The 18,082-nt window shown below is 39.0% G+C and overlaps 1 protein-coding gene across 1 annotated transcript in view; it reads left to right on the top strand.

Annotated features, from left to right (window-relative positions):
* Positions 1 to 17,280: 17,280 nt before the first annotated feature.
* Positions 17,281 to 18,082, top strand: part of LOC117344188 (ceramide synthase 5-like) — a 33,202-nt gene continuing 32,400 nt past the window's right edge. The window contains exon 1 of the mRNA XM_033906844.1: positions 17,281 to 17,488. Coding sequence (XP_033762735.1) covers positions 17,307 to 17,488 — 182 coding nt within the window. The 5' untranslated portion in view covers positions 17,281 to 17,306. The remainder of the gene's footprint in view (positions 17,489 to 18,082) is intronic.

Raw genomic sequence — 18,082 nt, 5'->3', positions numbered from 1 at the left:
CATCGCTGAAGAGTCCTAGAAAGACGGTATAGCTGTATGAGATATCCCTGTTATCACTGACGATTCCCGGAAGGTCGAAACAGCTGTATAATGCCCCTAGGAGCACCGACGAGTCCTAGAAGGACGACACAGCTGTATAACGTCCCTAACATCGCTGAAGAGTCCTAGAAAGACGGGATATCTGTATGAGATATCCCTGTCATCACTGACGATTCCCGGAAGGTCGAAACAGCTGTATAATACCCGTAGGAGCACCGACGAGTCCTAGAAGGACGACACAGCTGTATGACGTCCCTAACATCGCTGAAGAGTCCTAGAAAGACGGGATAGCTGTATGATATCCCTGTCATCACTGACGAGTCCTGGAAGGACGAAACATCTGTACAATACCCGTAGGAGCATCGGCGAGTCCTAAAAGAATGAAACAGAGTTGCATGGTGCACTCTGATTTACTCCGAGCTCTCAATTCGTTTCGAAAGGTGCCAATTTATTGTGTAATTTGTACATTCCCTTGATTTACATGCATATTTGGACACTGATGACAATCTCACAAAATGTAATCCTGTTTGCTAATTAAAGATCAAGATTAACCATATTTTGTTAAATATTACAAAACCCTTACACAAGATCAAAACGAGACTTGAACTTGATTGAAACCAGAGACAAGTACATTCTAAACCTACATTCACCATAGCAACCACTTAGTCCTCACTACTGATTCGGCTATGTCTCTAACATGATTTTAAACTGTTTTAACTTTATACATATGCAATAAAACATTGAGGCAGAGGTAAGAGGCATTTTGTGTCACCTGACCTGAAGCGGGCAGGTTACAGGTAACATAGCTGTGAAAGGGAGATAACCTGATCTACCCTACCTTCCTATAAAACTGGCAGAGTTATCTCCCTTCTAACCAGTGATTTAATATTTAGTCAATATTTTTTAATTTTTAATTTTTCAATATTTCAACACATTTATTAAATGAAATTTTACTATACGCTTGTTATTGTAAATTTATTTTGAAGTGCTTTATGATGTAAACAATATCAATGTAGAATCAAACATATTCAACTTTATATGTAAATGAGAAATGTATCAAGTCATTTTCAAAACAAGTGTAAAGCAACTTCCGACACTGAAAACCACGAGTCATAACTGTGTGGAAGGCATTGGTATGGGTAGTGTATGGGTTGTGTATGGGTAGTGTATGGGTAGTGTATGGGTAGTGTATGGGTAGTGTATGGGTAGTGTATGGGTAGTGTATAGGTAGTGTATGGGTAGTGTATGGGTAGTGTATGGGTAGTGTATGGGTAGTGTATGGGTAGTGTTTTTCACCAATCGGACGCGTGCAACAGGAAATGATAGTCATTTCACTTATTGTAAGTGTATGAATAAACTATGAAGGGTACTGCATGATGTGTTGACAGTTTACATTGGTAACATCCGGTTATAATTGAATATTTATTATTTATGTGACGTTTTAAACTACATGGTAAAGGATTGGCGTAAAACACAAACAGATCAGACGGTCATGTTGATAACAAAATAAATATATCATTATATTATACAACGAATTTAAAGCTCTCGGATTCAGAAAGTTATTATAATTAAGCGACGGTATTGGTGATGCACGAACATAGAACCCAGCTCCCTGAATGATATAAGTTATCAATATTCTGTTAACTTTATTGCTTGGTAATATACTAAACATGATTCCTTTACCAATTTGATCAATAGAGATGTATTTGTGTAATTTTGCAGAAATCAATCTTTCGAATTTCTCAGCTAAATTAAGACGGCGTGACTATTGACAGTATTGATTATTGAAACACTTGCGACAGTCGTGCAGTAAGTACATGTTTCTGTTATTTTACGACCACAGAGATATAGGGGGGAGACTTTACAATTGTATACTCGTCTTTTACTATGTTACGGGTTATCACACACATTTTTAATTTACGAGAGGTGCTGGTGTTGGATGAGAAAATATTGACGTCTCCTTGCAGGTAAGGCATAACAATTGTTCGTTTTGTCACATTGCATGATTCGCAACAGTCGGCTCAATGCCATCTTTTTATATCTATCTTAACAGTTTGAGGAAGGCTATGGATTATCTTCCTAGACTCAGATTTACGAAACTCTAACGTGGTAGTTGGGATGTCGTCTTAACGCTCAGTATTTTGAGGAGGGAAAACGGATCAACCCGTTGTCAATATAATATGGCCGGGTGGGGTGTCCTGCTGGATATCTTCGGCAGTATGCTTCAGTGAGGTAGCACTATAAATTCGGTATCATTTCCGCTCTATCACAAGGAGACAAATATGATCATATCTGTTGGCAGGAATGAAACAATAAGGGTCAGACAGGAAAAGAAAGAAAGATGAAGACAGTAAAAGATCCCAAGTGATTTAACGGAGAAGCAGTTATATGGTGGGAGCTTCAATGTCCCTTAAGCCATCCATATGGGAGACTAATGTTGAATTTTAAAAGCGAATAAATAACTACAAATTTACATAAAACTTGTCATGTGATATACCAAAATGCCTGTCTGGACATGTAGTTACTCAAAATCGTCAATAATTCGCGGTAGATGCCAGCGATTTCTTATATACATGTATGTAGAATTACTCCTGGTAAGATGACGTAGCGAATAATTATGTCACAAAAATATACAACACATAAGTGTCTTCTTTAGCACACAATAGTAGCAATGTGCTTGACTTTATGCACGTATCAACACTTATTTTCTTTTGACCTTGAAATGCAAACGGCGGCTGTGAATAATTTATTATGGCATAAAGACAGGCATTTCAATCAATAAAAACTCAGCGGTTGAGCAGTTTTTCTAAAACAGTCATGTTCAGAGTTCTTAATTTTGTCTAATAAAACAAAATATTTGCTTGATATTATTCACAACCGCCATTTGCATTTCAAGGTCAAAATAGAGTAAGTGTTTGTACATAAATAAAGTCAAATTCGGTCAAACCAATGATCCTATTGTGTGTTATCTATATACACTTGTGATTTAAACGGCATGACTATTTCTGTATTGGAATATATATAATACACAACGATCTAATAACTTCCCCCTGAAACATGCATTTTAGCACGTTTTGTTGAAATTAAAAAAAAAAAAAAAACTTAAATTACATAACAAAAGCAAGGCCCAAGGTTGGTCAGGATAAATACTAAAATTGATCGCGTTCCGAAACAGCCAGTCACAGTTAACAGATAACACGATAATTCAAGGACATGTATATCTGAATGATTAGTAAACAGATAAATGTCGGTATCAAGTGATTTTTTTTTTTTTTTTGAAAACTAACGTTTTGTTAATTAAATGTTCCATGAGATGCTAATCTAACTACGTTAGAGAAAGCTATAGGCCGGCTAGGAAGTATATAATGGTTTAGTCTACAGCAGATAGCAAAGTGGGATAAAGGATGGTATAGGAAAGCCGTAACGTTAAACTGTCGACAAGTGAAACAAATTCGACTTGAGGTTTAATGAAGTTAGGTTGACAAAATATGCGAAAAGGCAGTGTGTAAAATAGCAACATTAAAATCTGATAGGTCAATGGGTAAAACAACAAAATATACAACCGATAAATCAGTGTGTAAAATAGAAACATTAAACTCTGATAAGTCAATGGGTAAAACAACAAAATATACAACCGATAAATCAGTGTGTGAAACAACAAAACATACAACCGATAAATCAGTGTGTAAAACAACAAAATATACAGCCGATAAATCAGTGTGTAAAACAACAAAATATACAACCGATAAATCAGTGTGTAAAACAACAAAATATACAACCGATAAATCAGTGTGTAAAACAACAAAACATACAACCGATAAATCAGTGTGTAAACAGCGTTTAAGACCAGAATAGTTGTCTACGTTAACCTTTCTATCGTACCCACAATATGTATACAATATGTATTGTCCTCTAGTTCGCTTTAATGTTGATGTATCTGGTTAATGTGGGGCCAAGTTGTAGTAAAATATTAATAATGGAGAATTATCAGATTTGTTTAGCGTTAAGCTGACCATGCAGTGTCACAGTAATATGAGAGTATGAGTGGCCATCTTACCTGGGCGTGTTTGTGGTTTGGCTTACAGATCCAATGTAATCCTAGGACATCTGACAGATATTAACACGATCTCAACTTGTAATGTAGGTTGACAGTACAGATTGTTATCGTATCTTGCTTTAAATCAATTTTATAATCAATAACTTTATCATTGTCATTTATAGTTTAATTTCCTGAAAAAATGACAAAGATATTGCGTAAAGTAAAAACGGTTTAAGCGGCGACAAATGGTACACTTTTCAAAGTCATACTTTTAATTATGCGTTCCTCTGCTATAAGTTACCATAAGTCCAATTGATAATGAGAGGAATTTATTTCCTTATTTTGAATTAGATTTCCATCAAGGCGATCCAACCAAAGGTGTCGAATAACAGGTGGATACTTCAACAAAATTGGACAACAGCATTTACGTTTTATAAGAGGAAAGAGTGAAAGTTTGCAAGAACTTGCACAACAAAGAATACATACATAATAACGAGACCGTAATTCTAACTCCAAATTAATTAAACGATGGCATGATTTTATATGTACAAAGAGAATAAGACCAGATGTGCCTGAGGCGTAAGCGTCTTCCGCGTCATTGACGACACCCGCTATACATATCGAGATCAATATGGTTAACGTCACACTCTCAAAACGAGAACTAGGGTGGTGACAACGGAACCACTGGGGGAATACTGAATCAACATGCATCGGACACACCTTCATCAACCAGCATCCCCTGTCAGTAGTCGACATATGTCACGGAAATCGTGATGATAGGTTTGGTTTGGTTTATTTTGTTTAACGTCCTATTAACAGCCAGGGTCATTTAAGGACGTGCGAGGTTTGGAGATGGAGGAAAGCCGGAGTAACCGCAGTAAAACCACCGGCCTACGGTCAGTACCTGGCAACTGTCCCGGGTAGGTTTCGAACTCGCAACCCAGAGGTTGAGGGCTAGTGATAAAGTGTCGGGACATCTTAACCACTCGGCCACCGCGTCCCCTGTGATGAAACGAGCCATTGAATACCAAATAAACTAAGAGATGTAAACAATGTATGTAGGGGAAACAGGTATGTCACTATTTATAAAGGGAAAATTAAAAATTGTGAGACTGAAATCATCTCGCTTAGTATACAATTAAGTCGTGATCTTTCCCTGCTGGTTATGTTGTTAGTACAAATCTAGGTTAGCTGCTGCCGTTGAAGAGTAATGTCCTTGATTTTAAGTTCAGGAAGATACATTCACGGTAAATAAAGTCTTTTTTTTATTTAAAGATAACACATCGTCGACCTACCTGAAGGTGAAATTGAAGGTCAAGGTCATTGTTACCTGTTTTGATAAAATCCTCAATATAATCAGCCTCGTGTAAAAACAAAAACAACAATTTGTTAAAAGTTCAGGTAAACAAACTCAACAAAGATTTAGTCGATCAGAAATTCAATCATTCTAATGATTTGATCTTCGGAGTATTTTCTTCTATGGATCCTAGTCAAATGTTCAGCGGAATATGCTCCAGTTCACAACTGTGTAGTACTTATAACGATGTTCGCCTTTCTTGGAAAAGAAAGATCTTATAGGAGAGAACGTAGGCGTTCCTGAAGTTTGGAATTGGGAATGGTAGTAAGAAAAGTAGTAAAGTCTAACGTTTTGATGGAAGAAACTGTTTTAGGGTCGTTTTGGATTGAAAAAGAAAGATTGAATCTTGCTTTGTTCATTTCATGGGATGATGAAAATAGTTAGTTTTAAAACAAATTAAACTACTCCTTGACACCTGTCATCATACGAACCTGGTTATCCTTATATGAGCTGGCTGTTGGTGTCCCCCCTAGACATCCGTCCTCATATGACCTTGACTGTTGGTGTCCCCCTAGACACCCGTACTTATACGACCCGGGCTGTTGGTGTCCCCCTAGACACCCGTCCTTATACGACCCGGGCTGTTGGTGTCTCCCTAGACACCTGTCCTTATACGATCCTGGCTGTTGGTGTCTCCCTAGACACCTGTCCTTATACGACCCGGGCTGTTGGTGTCCCCCTAGACATCCGTCCTTATACGACCGGGCTGTTGGTGTCCCCCTAGACACCCGTCCTTATACGACCCGGGCTGTTGGTGTCCCCCTAAACACCCGTCCTTATACGACCGGGCTGTTGGTGTCTCCCTAGACACCCGTCCTTATACGACCCGGGCTGTTGGTGTCTCCCTAGACACCCGTCCTTATACGACCCGGGCTGTTGGTGTCCCCCTAAACACCCGTCCTTATACGACCCGGGCTGTTGGTGTCTCCCTAGACACCCGTCCTTATACGACCCTGGCTGTTGATGTCTCCCTAGACACCCGTCCTTATACGACCCGGGCTGTTGGTGTCCCCCTAGACACCCGTCCTTATACGACCCGGGCTGTTGTTGTCCCCCTAGACACCCGTCCTTATACGACCCTGGCTGTTGGTGTCTCCCTAGACACCCGTCCTTATACGACCCGGGCTGTTGGTGTCCCCCTAGACACCCGTCCTTATACGACCCGGGCTGTTGGTGTCCCCCTAGACACCCGTCCTTATACGATCCTGGCTGTTGGTGTCTCCCTAGACACCCGTCCTTATACGACCCGGACTGTTGGTGTCCCCCTAGACACCCGTCCTTATACGACCCGGGATGTTAGTGTCTCACTAGACACCCGTCCTTATACGACCCTGGCTGTTGGTGTCCCCTAGACACCCGTCCTTATACGACCCGGGCTGTTGGTGTCTCCCTAGATACCCTTCCTTATACGACCCGGGCTGTTGGTGTCTCCCAAGACACCCGTGCTTATACGACCCGGGCTGTTGGTGTCCCCTAGACACCCGTCCTTATACGACCCTGGCTGTTGATGTCTCCCTAGACAACCGTCCTTATACAACCCGGACTGTTGGTGTCTCCCTAGACACCCGTCCTTATACAACCCGGGCTGTTGGTGTCCCCTAGACACCCGTCCTATACGACCCGGGCTGTTGGTGTCCCCTAGACACCCGTCCTTATACGACCCTGGCTGTTGATGTCTCCCTAGACACCCGTCCTTATACGACCCGGGCTGTTGGTGTCCCCCTAGACACCCGTCCTTATACGACCCGGGCTGTTGGTGTCCCCCTAGACACCCGTCCTTATACGATCCTGGCTGTTGGTGTCTCCCTAGACACCCGTCCTTATACGACCTGGGCTGTTGGTGTCCCCCTAGACACCCGTCCTTATACGACCCGGGCTGTTGGTGTCCCCTAGACACCCGTCCTTATACGACCCGGGCTGTTGGTGTCTCCCTAGACACCCTTCCTTATACGACCCGGGCTGTTGGTGTCTCCCAAGACACCCGTGCTTATACGACCCGGGCTGTTGGTGTCCCCTAGACACCCGTCCTTATACGACCCTGGCTGTTGGTGTCTCCCTAGACACCCGTCCTTATACGACCCTGGCTGTTGATGTCTCCCTAGACAACCCGTCCTTATACGCCCCGGGCTGTTGGTGTCTCCCTAGACACCCGTCCTTATACGACCCTGGCTGTTGGTGTCTCCCTAGACACCCGTCCTTATACGACCCTGGCTGTTGGTGTCCCCTAGACACCCGTCCTTATACGACCCTGGCTGTTGATGTCTCCCTAGACACCCGTCCTTATACGACCCGGACTGTTGGTGTCTCACTAGACACCCGTCCCTTATACGACCCTGGCTGTTGGTGTCTCCCAAGACACCCGTGCTTATACGACCCTGGCTGTTGGTGTCTCCCTAGACACCCGTCCTTATACGACCCGGGCTGTTGGTGTCTCCCAAGACACCCGTCCCTATACGACCCCGGCTGTTGGTGTCTCCCTAGGCACCCGTCCTTATACGACCCGGGCTGTTGTTGTCCCCCTAGACACCCGTACTTATACGACCATGGCTGTTGGTGTCTCCCTAGACACCCGTCCTTATACGACCCGGGCTGTTAGTGTCCCCCTAGACACCCGTCCTTATACGACCCGGGCTGTTAGTGTCCCCCTAGACACCCGTCCTTATACGACCCGGGATGTTGATGTACCCATGGCGTCTAGTGAAGTTTTTTTTCTTCGAATATTTCCCAATTTCCCAATTACACCTAACACTACGCGGTAGGAAATAGTTCCCTAGAAACTAGGACAGGGCAGATCAATTAATTAATGTTACAAATCTGTTCTGGAAAACCACTTGTTTTGTCCATAATTACATGTTAATGTTTTCCATCAGTGAATTTTGACACATTTGTCTATGTTATAGTTTAAACACCATAAATGACTCCTGATTGACATTTGGCCTGGATCATAAGCCTAGTTATCCATAAGTCATGCCGTCCAGCATTGTAGTCTGATGTAGGTAGGAGAGAAATAACTTAGCGTGTATTCAAACCAAAGATACTATACTTCTTACAATGACTATATTGACTCTTCTGTCTTGACAAAAGACAATGAAAGCTTCCGGAATCGTCAACGTGGTTATATTTTCTTCTGTGAAAGATATCTAATATTTTCTTCGAAGGACATGTTTAGAGACAATTTATCAGTAAATCTAGGCTTGGCGATAGTCATTATTGCTAGAGTTAGAATTGGATTATATCATACACTGTAAAAGGTCTTGTAGATTATTTTTATAACATCTAGATAACACACACTATCATCTGTTGTGGTGTTTATACCGATCTTTGAGCTGAGCGGACTTTACCTGAACAAAATCTCTTAACATCCTAAATGTTATCTATCAAATATAAACAGCTATATTTTGACGGTAGCAACTTATTATCGCATAACTAATAAACACTTTATATTATCGTTGTAGGTGAGTAACCGCGTCCCGTTTTAGATGTATATCGATTATGTTATTAAATGACTAGACATCTATGAACCTCACCGATCGTGTATACCCCGGAACGTGAAATTCGGTGCATTGTAAGTACACAAAGTACTTACAACGTCGCCGATATGAACATGTGCGTATCTATCAAATTCTCAATTTCTCTTAATAATAGCTCTATCCCTACGGTGCTGACATGTGACGGTTCACTTTTTGGGTTGTTGGGATGGATATGATTGTTGTGTTAGATGTTGATTGCTCATAGGAAGACCTACAAGGCAGGATTTCGGCAGGTGTAGTTAGACTACGAGGGAAGTTGTGGTGGTGGTGGTTGTCACTACCCCGGCCAACAGGGCCTCGTTGATACTTTACGATTAATATGTCTAGTGGTTGCAACTACAATGTACCCCGGTTCTCACTATGGAAACGTGGCATTATCCATATTTGACATAAATTTACATGTTAGAAACAGTAGGTTTCGTAAATGACGCTGGAGACACCTTTCGAAACATATTCCTTTGTACTTTTTCAAGAGTCACCATGCATATCTATTATATTGTACTCGTTTTTAGTTTACCGGCCGTTCACTCTTGTTTTAATCTGTTGCTCCGTTTATCGTCCAGAATATCCCATGCGGAAAATAACACACCGGTGAGTGATCAGACCTTCAATTTCGAAATGTGATCCATCCATGTAATTCTATATTTTTTTTATATTTTAAACTCAACTTCCCGAAAGACTTTCGTTTACGATAATGAAACAGTAATAACATGCTGCGATGATTTTTCTGTGGGTCTTTGTTACGAGTTTCATTATTTATGCATTTATCTATAAGCATGAATCAATATGCCGAATTCGACAATTATATATTCCAAATTATTCTGTACATTATCCTAATCTGACAAAAATGATAGGTCTAATTTCTCTTTGTATTGTTCTTATTCTGTTGCATGTTAGGGTTTTGTTTTGCAGAAAAAAAATGAATAATATTAATGTATAAGATTAGAATTGATTACTTCATGTGAAATTATGTATATATTGTCGTTATTGTATTTCGTCAGGTGTTTACACTTTTACTCTAACCCCGATATATCTATAACTTAATCCAGATGGGTAGTGGAGGCATATCACTCATCATTCAAGCAATGGCCGTTTTCCAAAACATAATTTGCCAACTTTTTTATTGATGTCATCGAGGCACTCGTTAGACTAATAACAGCCTGTCTTTTGGGATCCAAAGACCCATATATGTTAGAATACCACAGCAAGACGCAAATGAAGCAGCGCCTTAGTGTCCACAACACCTTAGCTCAGCGTGTGAAAGATGAGCCAGATCTTACCAGACGGGCCAAGTCATCATTTGTTAAACTAGATGCAATTGCGGATAATTGTGACTTTCAAATATAGACTCGGACAATCTCCTTTGGCACACACCAAATAGCACTGGTAGTGAGCACCTCAGTGATGACATTCGGAACTCCTCGGCTGTGCTACACAGTGATGCTGCGTAGTTACATCCGAGGAGTTCCGAGTGCAGTGATGATGGTAACTATGATATCTGTAACTATTGGCACTCACGGGGCATTGTAGGGTGTTATGTCCACTCGAGGCATTAGATCGAGGAGTGTAAAGTACAATGTTTGAATCCAGCATAACAGCTCCTACACAATTAATTCCATAAAGAGTAGCATTGTCTGTGTCCTACTGGACAGAGAACCATTGGGGCATGTGCCAACGTAGCCAATATCATATGCTATTTAGGATACTATATCCATTTGGAAACCATTAAGCATTGGCATACAAAGTCAAAAGGTTTAAGACAAACCTCAATTAATATAGATTTCGCTACCAACCGTCATCTTCCGGGTATTAAGTATGGCCGACTTGCACAATTAGAACTACGATGTAGACCAACACTGACATAGCCAATCAGATTCTAGGACGAGGAAGCCATATTGTAAACCAACATAAATTTATAACGTAGCGTTCTTGTCAGAAAATTGATTTATCAGTTGAAAGAACATTTCATTTTTGTGGTTAGCAAGGAACATGGAGACCGTTTTGAAAGTAGAAATTTCACTTTAGTTGGTTTAGTTGGTTATTAGTGTAGGTGTAAGTTCCTGTGTACTGATAAAACCGAGTATAAACACTTTATTTCTGTTTTCTTTACAATATTTCTTCTCTTTTACTCGTTTTTCTTTGAAAATTACATAGCAATGCTGTCTATCAATTTTTAAATACTTTGCACAAAACTCCTAAAAGCTATTTTAGGCAATTTATTTTATACTGTTTGAAGATGTCTTTTAGCACATATTTACAAATGGACTGTAATAGGAAGCTGTATTTGTGATCTACAGTAAGTTTCGTTAATGTCAAAAGAGCATGTTCTTACTCAAAATCCTTCACATTTTTTGTCTCCTGTTCCTAATATATTCAAAACTAACTTCTTGCTCTGCATATGCGAGATCTAACATATTATTGTTAGCATGCTCATGTTTAGTTTTCTCAAAACAATTAGGAATGATATTGTAGCATTCACCCCTAAACTTTACTTTTTTCGTTTTTGGCACAAAAAGAGCGCTATTTTCTTGCGTGTTTGGTTTGGTTTGGTTTGGTTTATTTTGTTTAACGTCCTATTAACAGCTAAGGTCATTTAAGGACGGCCTCCCGTGCGTGCGACATGCATGTGTGTGGTGAGTGCGTATGTGTGTTTTGGGAGGCTGCGGTATGTTCGTGTTAAGTCTCCTTGTGATAGGCCGGAACTTTTGCCGATTTATAGTGCTACCTCACTGAGGCGTACCGCCGAAGACACCCAGCAGGACACCTCACCCGGTCACATTATATTGACAACGGGCGAACCAGTCGTCCCACTCCAAATATGCCGAGCGCTAAGCAGGAGTAGTAACTACCATTTTTAAAGACTCTGGTATGTCTCGGCCAGGGGACAGAGCCCAAAGCCTTCCTCACAGGGGCGAACGCTCAACTGAAGACCAAAAGTGAGGCACTGTAAAGGGAGACATTAGGAAGAAGAAAGTTGTTAAGAAAGAAGAGGAGATAAGATCCCAAATTTAGTCGCCTCTTACGATCATGCAATGGGGGCAACAGGTACGATTCTTACGCCCTACCTGCAGGGAAACGTGTTTGGACTTAAATTTATGTCTATTTGTAAACATAGGACTACAGAGGTAACCATCTTAAGCCATTTTGAAACCCATACTTGAAAGTACAATATAAATAAAAAAAGAACATAGAACTCGGATAATGTGATGATTTAGATTTGTACACTTTATTAAGAATAGTTTGGGTTGAGCGTCAGATAACACATCCAATTTTTTTTTTTTTTTTTTTTTTGTTGTTTTGTTATTAAATATTGACAAGATCTGACGACGATTAGTTTGATTATTGATACTTATTAACTATTGTATTGTTAGTTTAAGTTGGTCGTTACTTTGTCGATGATGAGAGCGCTCAAAATATTACATTGTGGTTTTTACGATTGTAAAATAACAGGAGATTTTGGAGATTGTCTGTGTCAGTATGCTATAAAGCAATAATTGTATTGCCATGGATAGTTCATATGTGTATAGCGATTAACTGGGGAAGTGGCATTATTTCAATTGTGCAAATCGTCAGTTTCCGTCCGGGATAGGCTTACTAACATTTCTGATAAAACACAATACACACCGGAATAACAAAACGTGTATAAACATTTGACTTTATGCCTGCGTAATTGACCAGAAGTACGTCTTCTTGATAAATTGCACATGTATATAAGTGATTCGTGTGTTTATTAACCAAAGTGCCGAATATGGTGAACAGTAAATAACAGTCTGTAAGTGAACATGACGATAATAAATCCCGTCATGACACTGGAAATTTAGATCTGTCATTGTGCTTTTCAAATAGCTTATAGGTCCAGTTTTTCCTGGTATATTCTTTAATTTTGATGACAAAGCACTTTATTTTATAACACTGTTCAGAGACGTCCATGTCTAAGTCAGGGTTATCTTAACAGTGTTAATATCGATCGTTGCTATGTTGTGTATCGGTGTATATGTCATTTACACTGTTCCCTGAACTTGGTTCCGCTCTGCGCTACACACACCACGGCAAGTATAACTAATCTAGTGACAACATTTTGAAAATCAGCAGAGGTTGATTAAACTAACACCTCTTACAAACAAAGGATTGTTGTTGATGTTACTAAATAAAAAGAAAATATCGTTAGAATGTCGAGAGTGTCAAACGTGTCTATACAGCTAACCACGTGTGGCACGTTACAATAATAATGTATACATGAAATGATTTAAAATGTATGTGGGTCAGTATAAACATAACACTTTTGAAGATTTTTTTTTTTAAATAGGAATTGATGAAAATTGCCATCAATTTTCAATCTGTTCATTGAATTGTATAACCTTCTGTATTAATTGATTAATTCGATATTCGTCCTGTGTAAAAACTGATTCAATCATTGTCCTCAAATTTTATTTTAATGACTAAAATCAAGCGATCCGTCATCCAGAAAACTAATAGTATTGGTACTTTGACCGTATATGTATATGTGATTCGAACCTGTGTCCCTTAAACGTTAGACGCGCACTCAATCATCCGTCATCTGGAAAATTGATAGTATTGATACTGTGACTTTATGTTCATGTGATTCGAACCTGTGTCCCTTAAACGTTAGACGCGCACTCAAGCATCCGTCATCTAGAAAATTAATAGTATTGATACACAGGTGCCTGACTCGTTTTATAAAATAATAACATATAGAGTACATATAAATGAGAAAGGTTCTGAACTCCCCCAGCCTTGAAATCTGATGTATTTATTTCTAAGTACCGTAGCTTCGGTTGTTTTGGGTGGATTTTTTCGAAGTAGGACTTAAATTGAAGAGAAATGGTCAATCTTTCAAATAAGCCATAACATGTTGTTGATTTCTCGATATTAGTTTACGAAATCGGGCGTGAAACTTCAAAATCCCCTCGATTTTGTTTAGTCGGACAAGTTGACGTATCGGGGTCACCACACTTTGACTCTATTGGACATAGCTTTAAATACGATGTCCACGGGTTAATCAAGAGGTACGCTTCATCAGATCACCGAATACAACTTATTACATACACTTACTTTATGTATACGAGCACCCTATCGACGGCCCCGGGACTTTTTATGCATACTGATAGCAGATTTTCCCCTTGAGTAGCCATGTTGTGTCAGTCGCGGTAAATTTGAACAAGCATTCTGATTGGTTAAACACATTTTCTATAACCAATCAGAATGCTTTTTCAAATTTACCGCGGCTGACACAACATGGCTACTCAAGGGGAAAATCTGCTATCAGTATGCATAAAAAGTCCCGGGGCCGTCGATAGGGTGCTCGTATACATAAAGTAAGTGTATGTAATAGTTGTATTCGGTGATCTGATGAAGCGTACCTCTTGATTAACCCGTGGACATCGTATTTAAAGCTATGTCCAATAGAGTCAAAGTGTGGTGACCCCGATACGTCAACTTGTCCGACTAAACAAAATCGAGGGGATTTTGAAGTTTCACGCCCGATTTCGTAAACTAATATCGAGAAATCAACAACATGTTATGGCTTATTTTAAAGATTGACCATTTCTCTTCAATTTAAGTCCTACTTCGAAAAAATCCACCCAAAACAACCGAAGCTACGGTACTTAGAAATAAATACATCAGATTTCAAGGCTGGGGGAGTTCAGAACCTTTCTCATTTATATGTACTCTATATGTTATTATTTTATAAAACGAGTCAGGCACCTGTGATTGATAATGTGACTATGTTCATGTGATTCGAACCTGTTTCCCTAAAACGTTAGACGCGCAATCAATCATCCGTCATCTAGAAAAGTAATAGTATTGATACTGTTACTTTTTGTGATTCGAACCTGTGTCCCGAAAACGTTAGGCGCGCACTCAATTAAGCAACATGCTCTCGCCGATCGACTCTGTCAAGTTCCATAACAATTTCCCCTTCGTCAGCAAATTAATTCCATCCTTATTCTATATACCACGTAAACATGTAGGCTATTAAAATTAAGGGATAAGGGTTCTGGGCCAGGGATATAAGTGACAATAATAACTTTATCCGTCACTTCAACTTGAAGTTTAAAGTTATCTTAAGTACAAAGAACGGACGTATCTAATAAAACGAATGTGGCCTACGCTACAGCCGGTAAGATTAAACAGTTTATCTTTTCGGCGGACCTACACGCGCACACTTATTATTTCTACATAGATATCGATAAGCCGACAAAATCCTGATAAAATCGATAAACCACGTATTATCATTTATGTTTAACATGTCCAAGCGAAACATTTTTGTTTATATGAACCACAACCGAATTATTATCATCTACAGTAATCCCCGACAAATTACGCCAAATCCATCAAATATTTTTGTTTAATAAAATATTCCCGTGACGAGATTGTTATCTGGGGAAAAAAACCCTAAAAAACTAGCAAACTCAAAATCTATGAAAACACATGTTGAAATTGTGCACTGACATAGAATTACAGCTTAATTATTTTCTGGAATGAAAATTATTAAACATAAGTCGAGTCACATGGAACAGTAGAAAACCTAGGTAATAATTAAATCGAAATCAAAATCGAGATCTTCGAACTGGAGATTTGTCACAGCCACCGTCACAGACCCGGTGCGTTCTTCTGTCATCTTTGTCCTCCCGAAGGCGACATCTTTACAATTCAGTTGATGCCGTCGCAACATGGATGTGTATTTTACTTTAAAACGGACACAAGACTCGAGACCTCTGATCACAGACTCTGACCTATCTGATAGACGGGGATGGGTTCAGTGTCAGGGGCCGCCATGTTGATGCTAACGTCACAGGTCATTTCACCTGTATTATACCTGCTATGCACTGATGTGTATATGTAACCATGGCAGGCTATCAGGTGTGTCTATGGAACGTCAATGTGACCGGCGATGATTATATAAATGGCTGCGTTTATTTAGGATTTAAAGTCTTCAGAGCAGCGAAGGTCATATGTGGATGGCTGTCATAAATATAATAAAGTATATAAAACTACAGTCAGGCAGCAGGTAGGGGCACCAACACGGAATAAAAACGTTTATATAAAGCTATGTGCAGGTCACTATAATAAATTTTAACACAAGGCGGAATGGTATTAACACAAGATACAGATACTTATCACATTATGATAAAAAAGTCAACAAAAGGATTCATTCTCGAATCATAATGATATAGATGTTGTTCACTGTTTTACGATGAATATTACGTGCATTTCACAAGTACAGCAAACTATCGATTTGTTTCTATAGCGCGCTTCATGGAATTTGCCTCTGTCCAGTTGGCATTCATATTGACTATGAATGCATGCCAACTGAAAGCCGTTCAATGCTTAAATGATACATTCACATCCACAGTAACAAATTCACATCACAGATATATCAATTGAAATAACACGCTGATAAATTAACATAACACGTTGATCAATTAACATAACACATGCATCAATTAACATAACACGTACATTAATTAGCATAACACATACAGATGTACATCAATTAACATAACACATGCATCAATTAACATAACACGTACATTAATTAGCATAACACATACATCAATTAACATGGCATATACATCAATTAACATAATACATTGATTAATTAACATGACACATTGATAAATTTATATCACACCTAGACCACTTACTTAACATAAAATGGTAAATTCACATCAACCATTGACGAGTTCACAAAATAAGTTATCATCCCTTAATGACAAATTCACAGCGCATGATCAATTCTTATCACTTAATGACAAACTTACATTATGATAAATTCACATCATACGATGACAAATTCACATATCTTTACGAAAACATCTTATTCTTTTCAACATAAAACCGCATCAAATGAGAATAAATTCACAAGATCAATAAAAAACATCATGCAACAACAAAATTACATAACTACAATAAAATCACATTACATTGACAAAATAACATTCCAAAGGTAAATTCCCAGTGAAAAATTCACACCTCATAGTGACAAATTCACACCTCATAGTGACAAATTCACACCTCATAGTGACAAATTCACAACTTGAAATGACTAATAAACACCACTCAGTGCCAAATTCACATCATATAGTGCCAAATTCAAATCATATAGTGCCAAATTCACATCACATTGTGACAAATTCACATTACATATTGACTTGAGTATCTATCACGATGTATCGTGGTATGACATGTCCGGGCTTCCATAATTACCTTGTATACACACACGAACACACACGGACACATATAGATAATTTACATGAGAGTGTTGAACCTTTTACAATGAGTATGTTAAAAGCATAGGGAGATCGGATAAACAGAGATGGCGATCGCACAGGAATTTCGGACATGGTTCTGGAATGAGGAGAACTGGTTGATCAATATGACATGGGACGATTTTGAAACTCCACCTCCAGGAGTATATTATCCCCTAGAAAGGCACATATTACTGCCCAGTCTTATAATTGGATTTATCCTTCTGGGTATTCGTGTTATGTATGATAGGTATGTACCTGTGTTTATTCTCCAGATTGATATGAAATATTGCAAAATTCCCAAATATATAAGTAATTTGATGACAATATTTATATGCATGTGTATATGTTAGTAGAAAATTATATTTTACAGGATACTAGTCCAATCTCAAATCTACTGACTGTTTTATGAATAGACAAGTTTTCTTGGTATACTCTGAAAGTAGGAAAGTAGTATAGGTAAATATGAATTTGATGTTTTGGTAAATTTGATGTTTTTGTAAATTTTATGTTTTTTTTGTTGTTGTTGTGTGAATTGATATTTTGGGTAAATTTGATGTTTTGGTAAATTTTATGTTTTTGGTAAATATGATGTTTTGGGTAAATTTGATCTTCTGATAAATTTGATATTTTGGTAAATTTTAGCTCACTTGGTAAACAGACCGGTATGGAAAATAATGCTATGTTGATACAGTTTATTGAAAGAAGCTTTGGATTACTGTAAATGTTAATGAATTTAACACCTGTAAAAACTGTAACAATATGTTAAGTTGACAAACCCCGTCTGATACAGTAATTCCTTACTGATGCTTGCCATTCCATTGGAACCCCACGCTCAGCCATC

The sequence above is a fragment of the Pecten maximus genome, chromosome 15, assembly GCF_902652985.1.
Source record: "Pecten maximus chromosome 15, xPecMax1.1, whole genome shotgun sequence".
Lineage (NCBI taxonomy): Eukaryota > Metazoa > Mollusca > Bivalvia > Pectinida > Pectinidae > Pecten > Pecten maximus.
The sequence above is the reverse complement of the archived record's forward strand: the minus strand, read 5'-3'. Positions and strand labels throughout refer to the sequence as shown.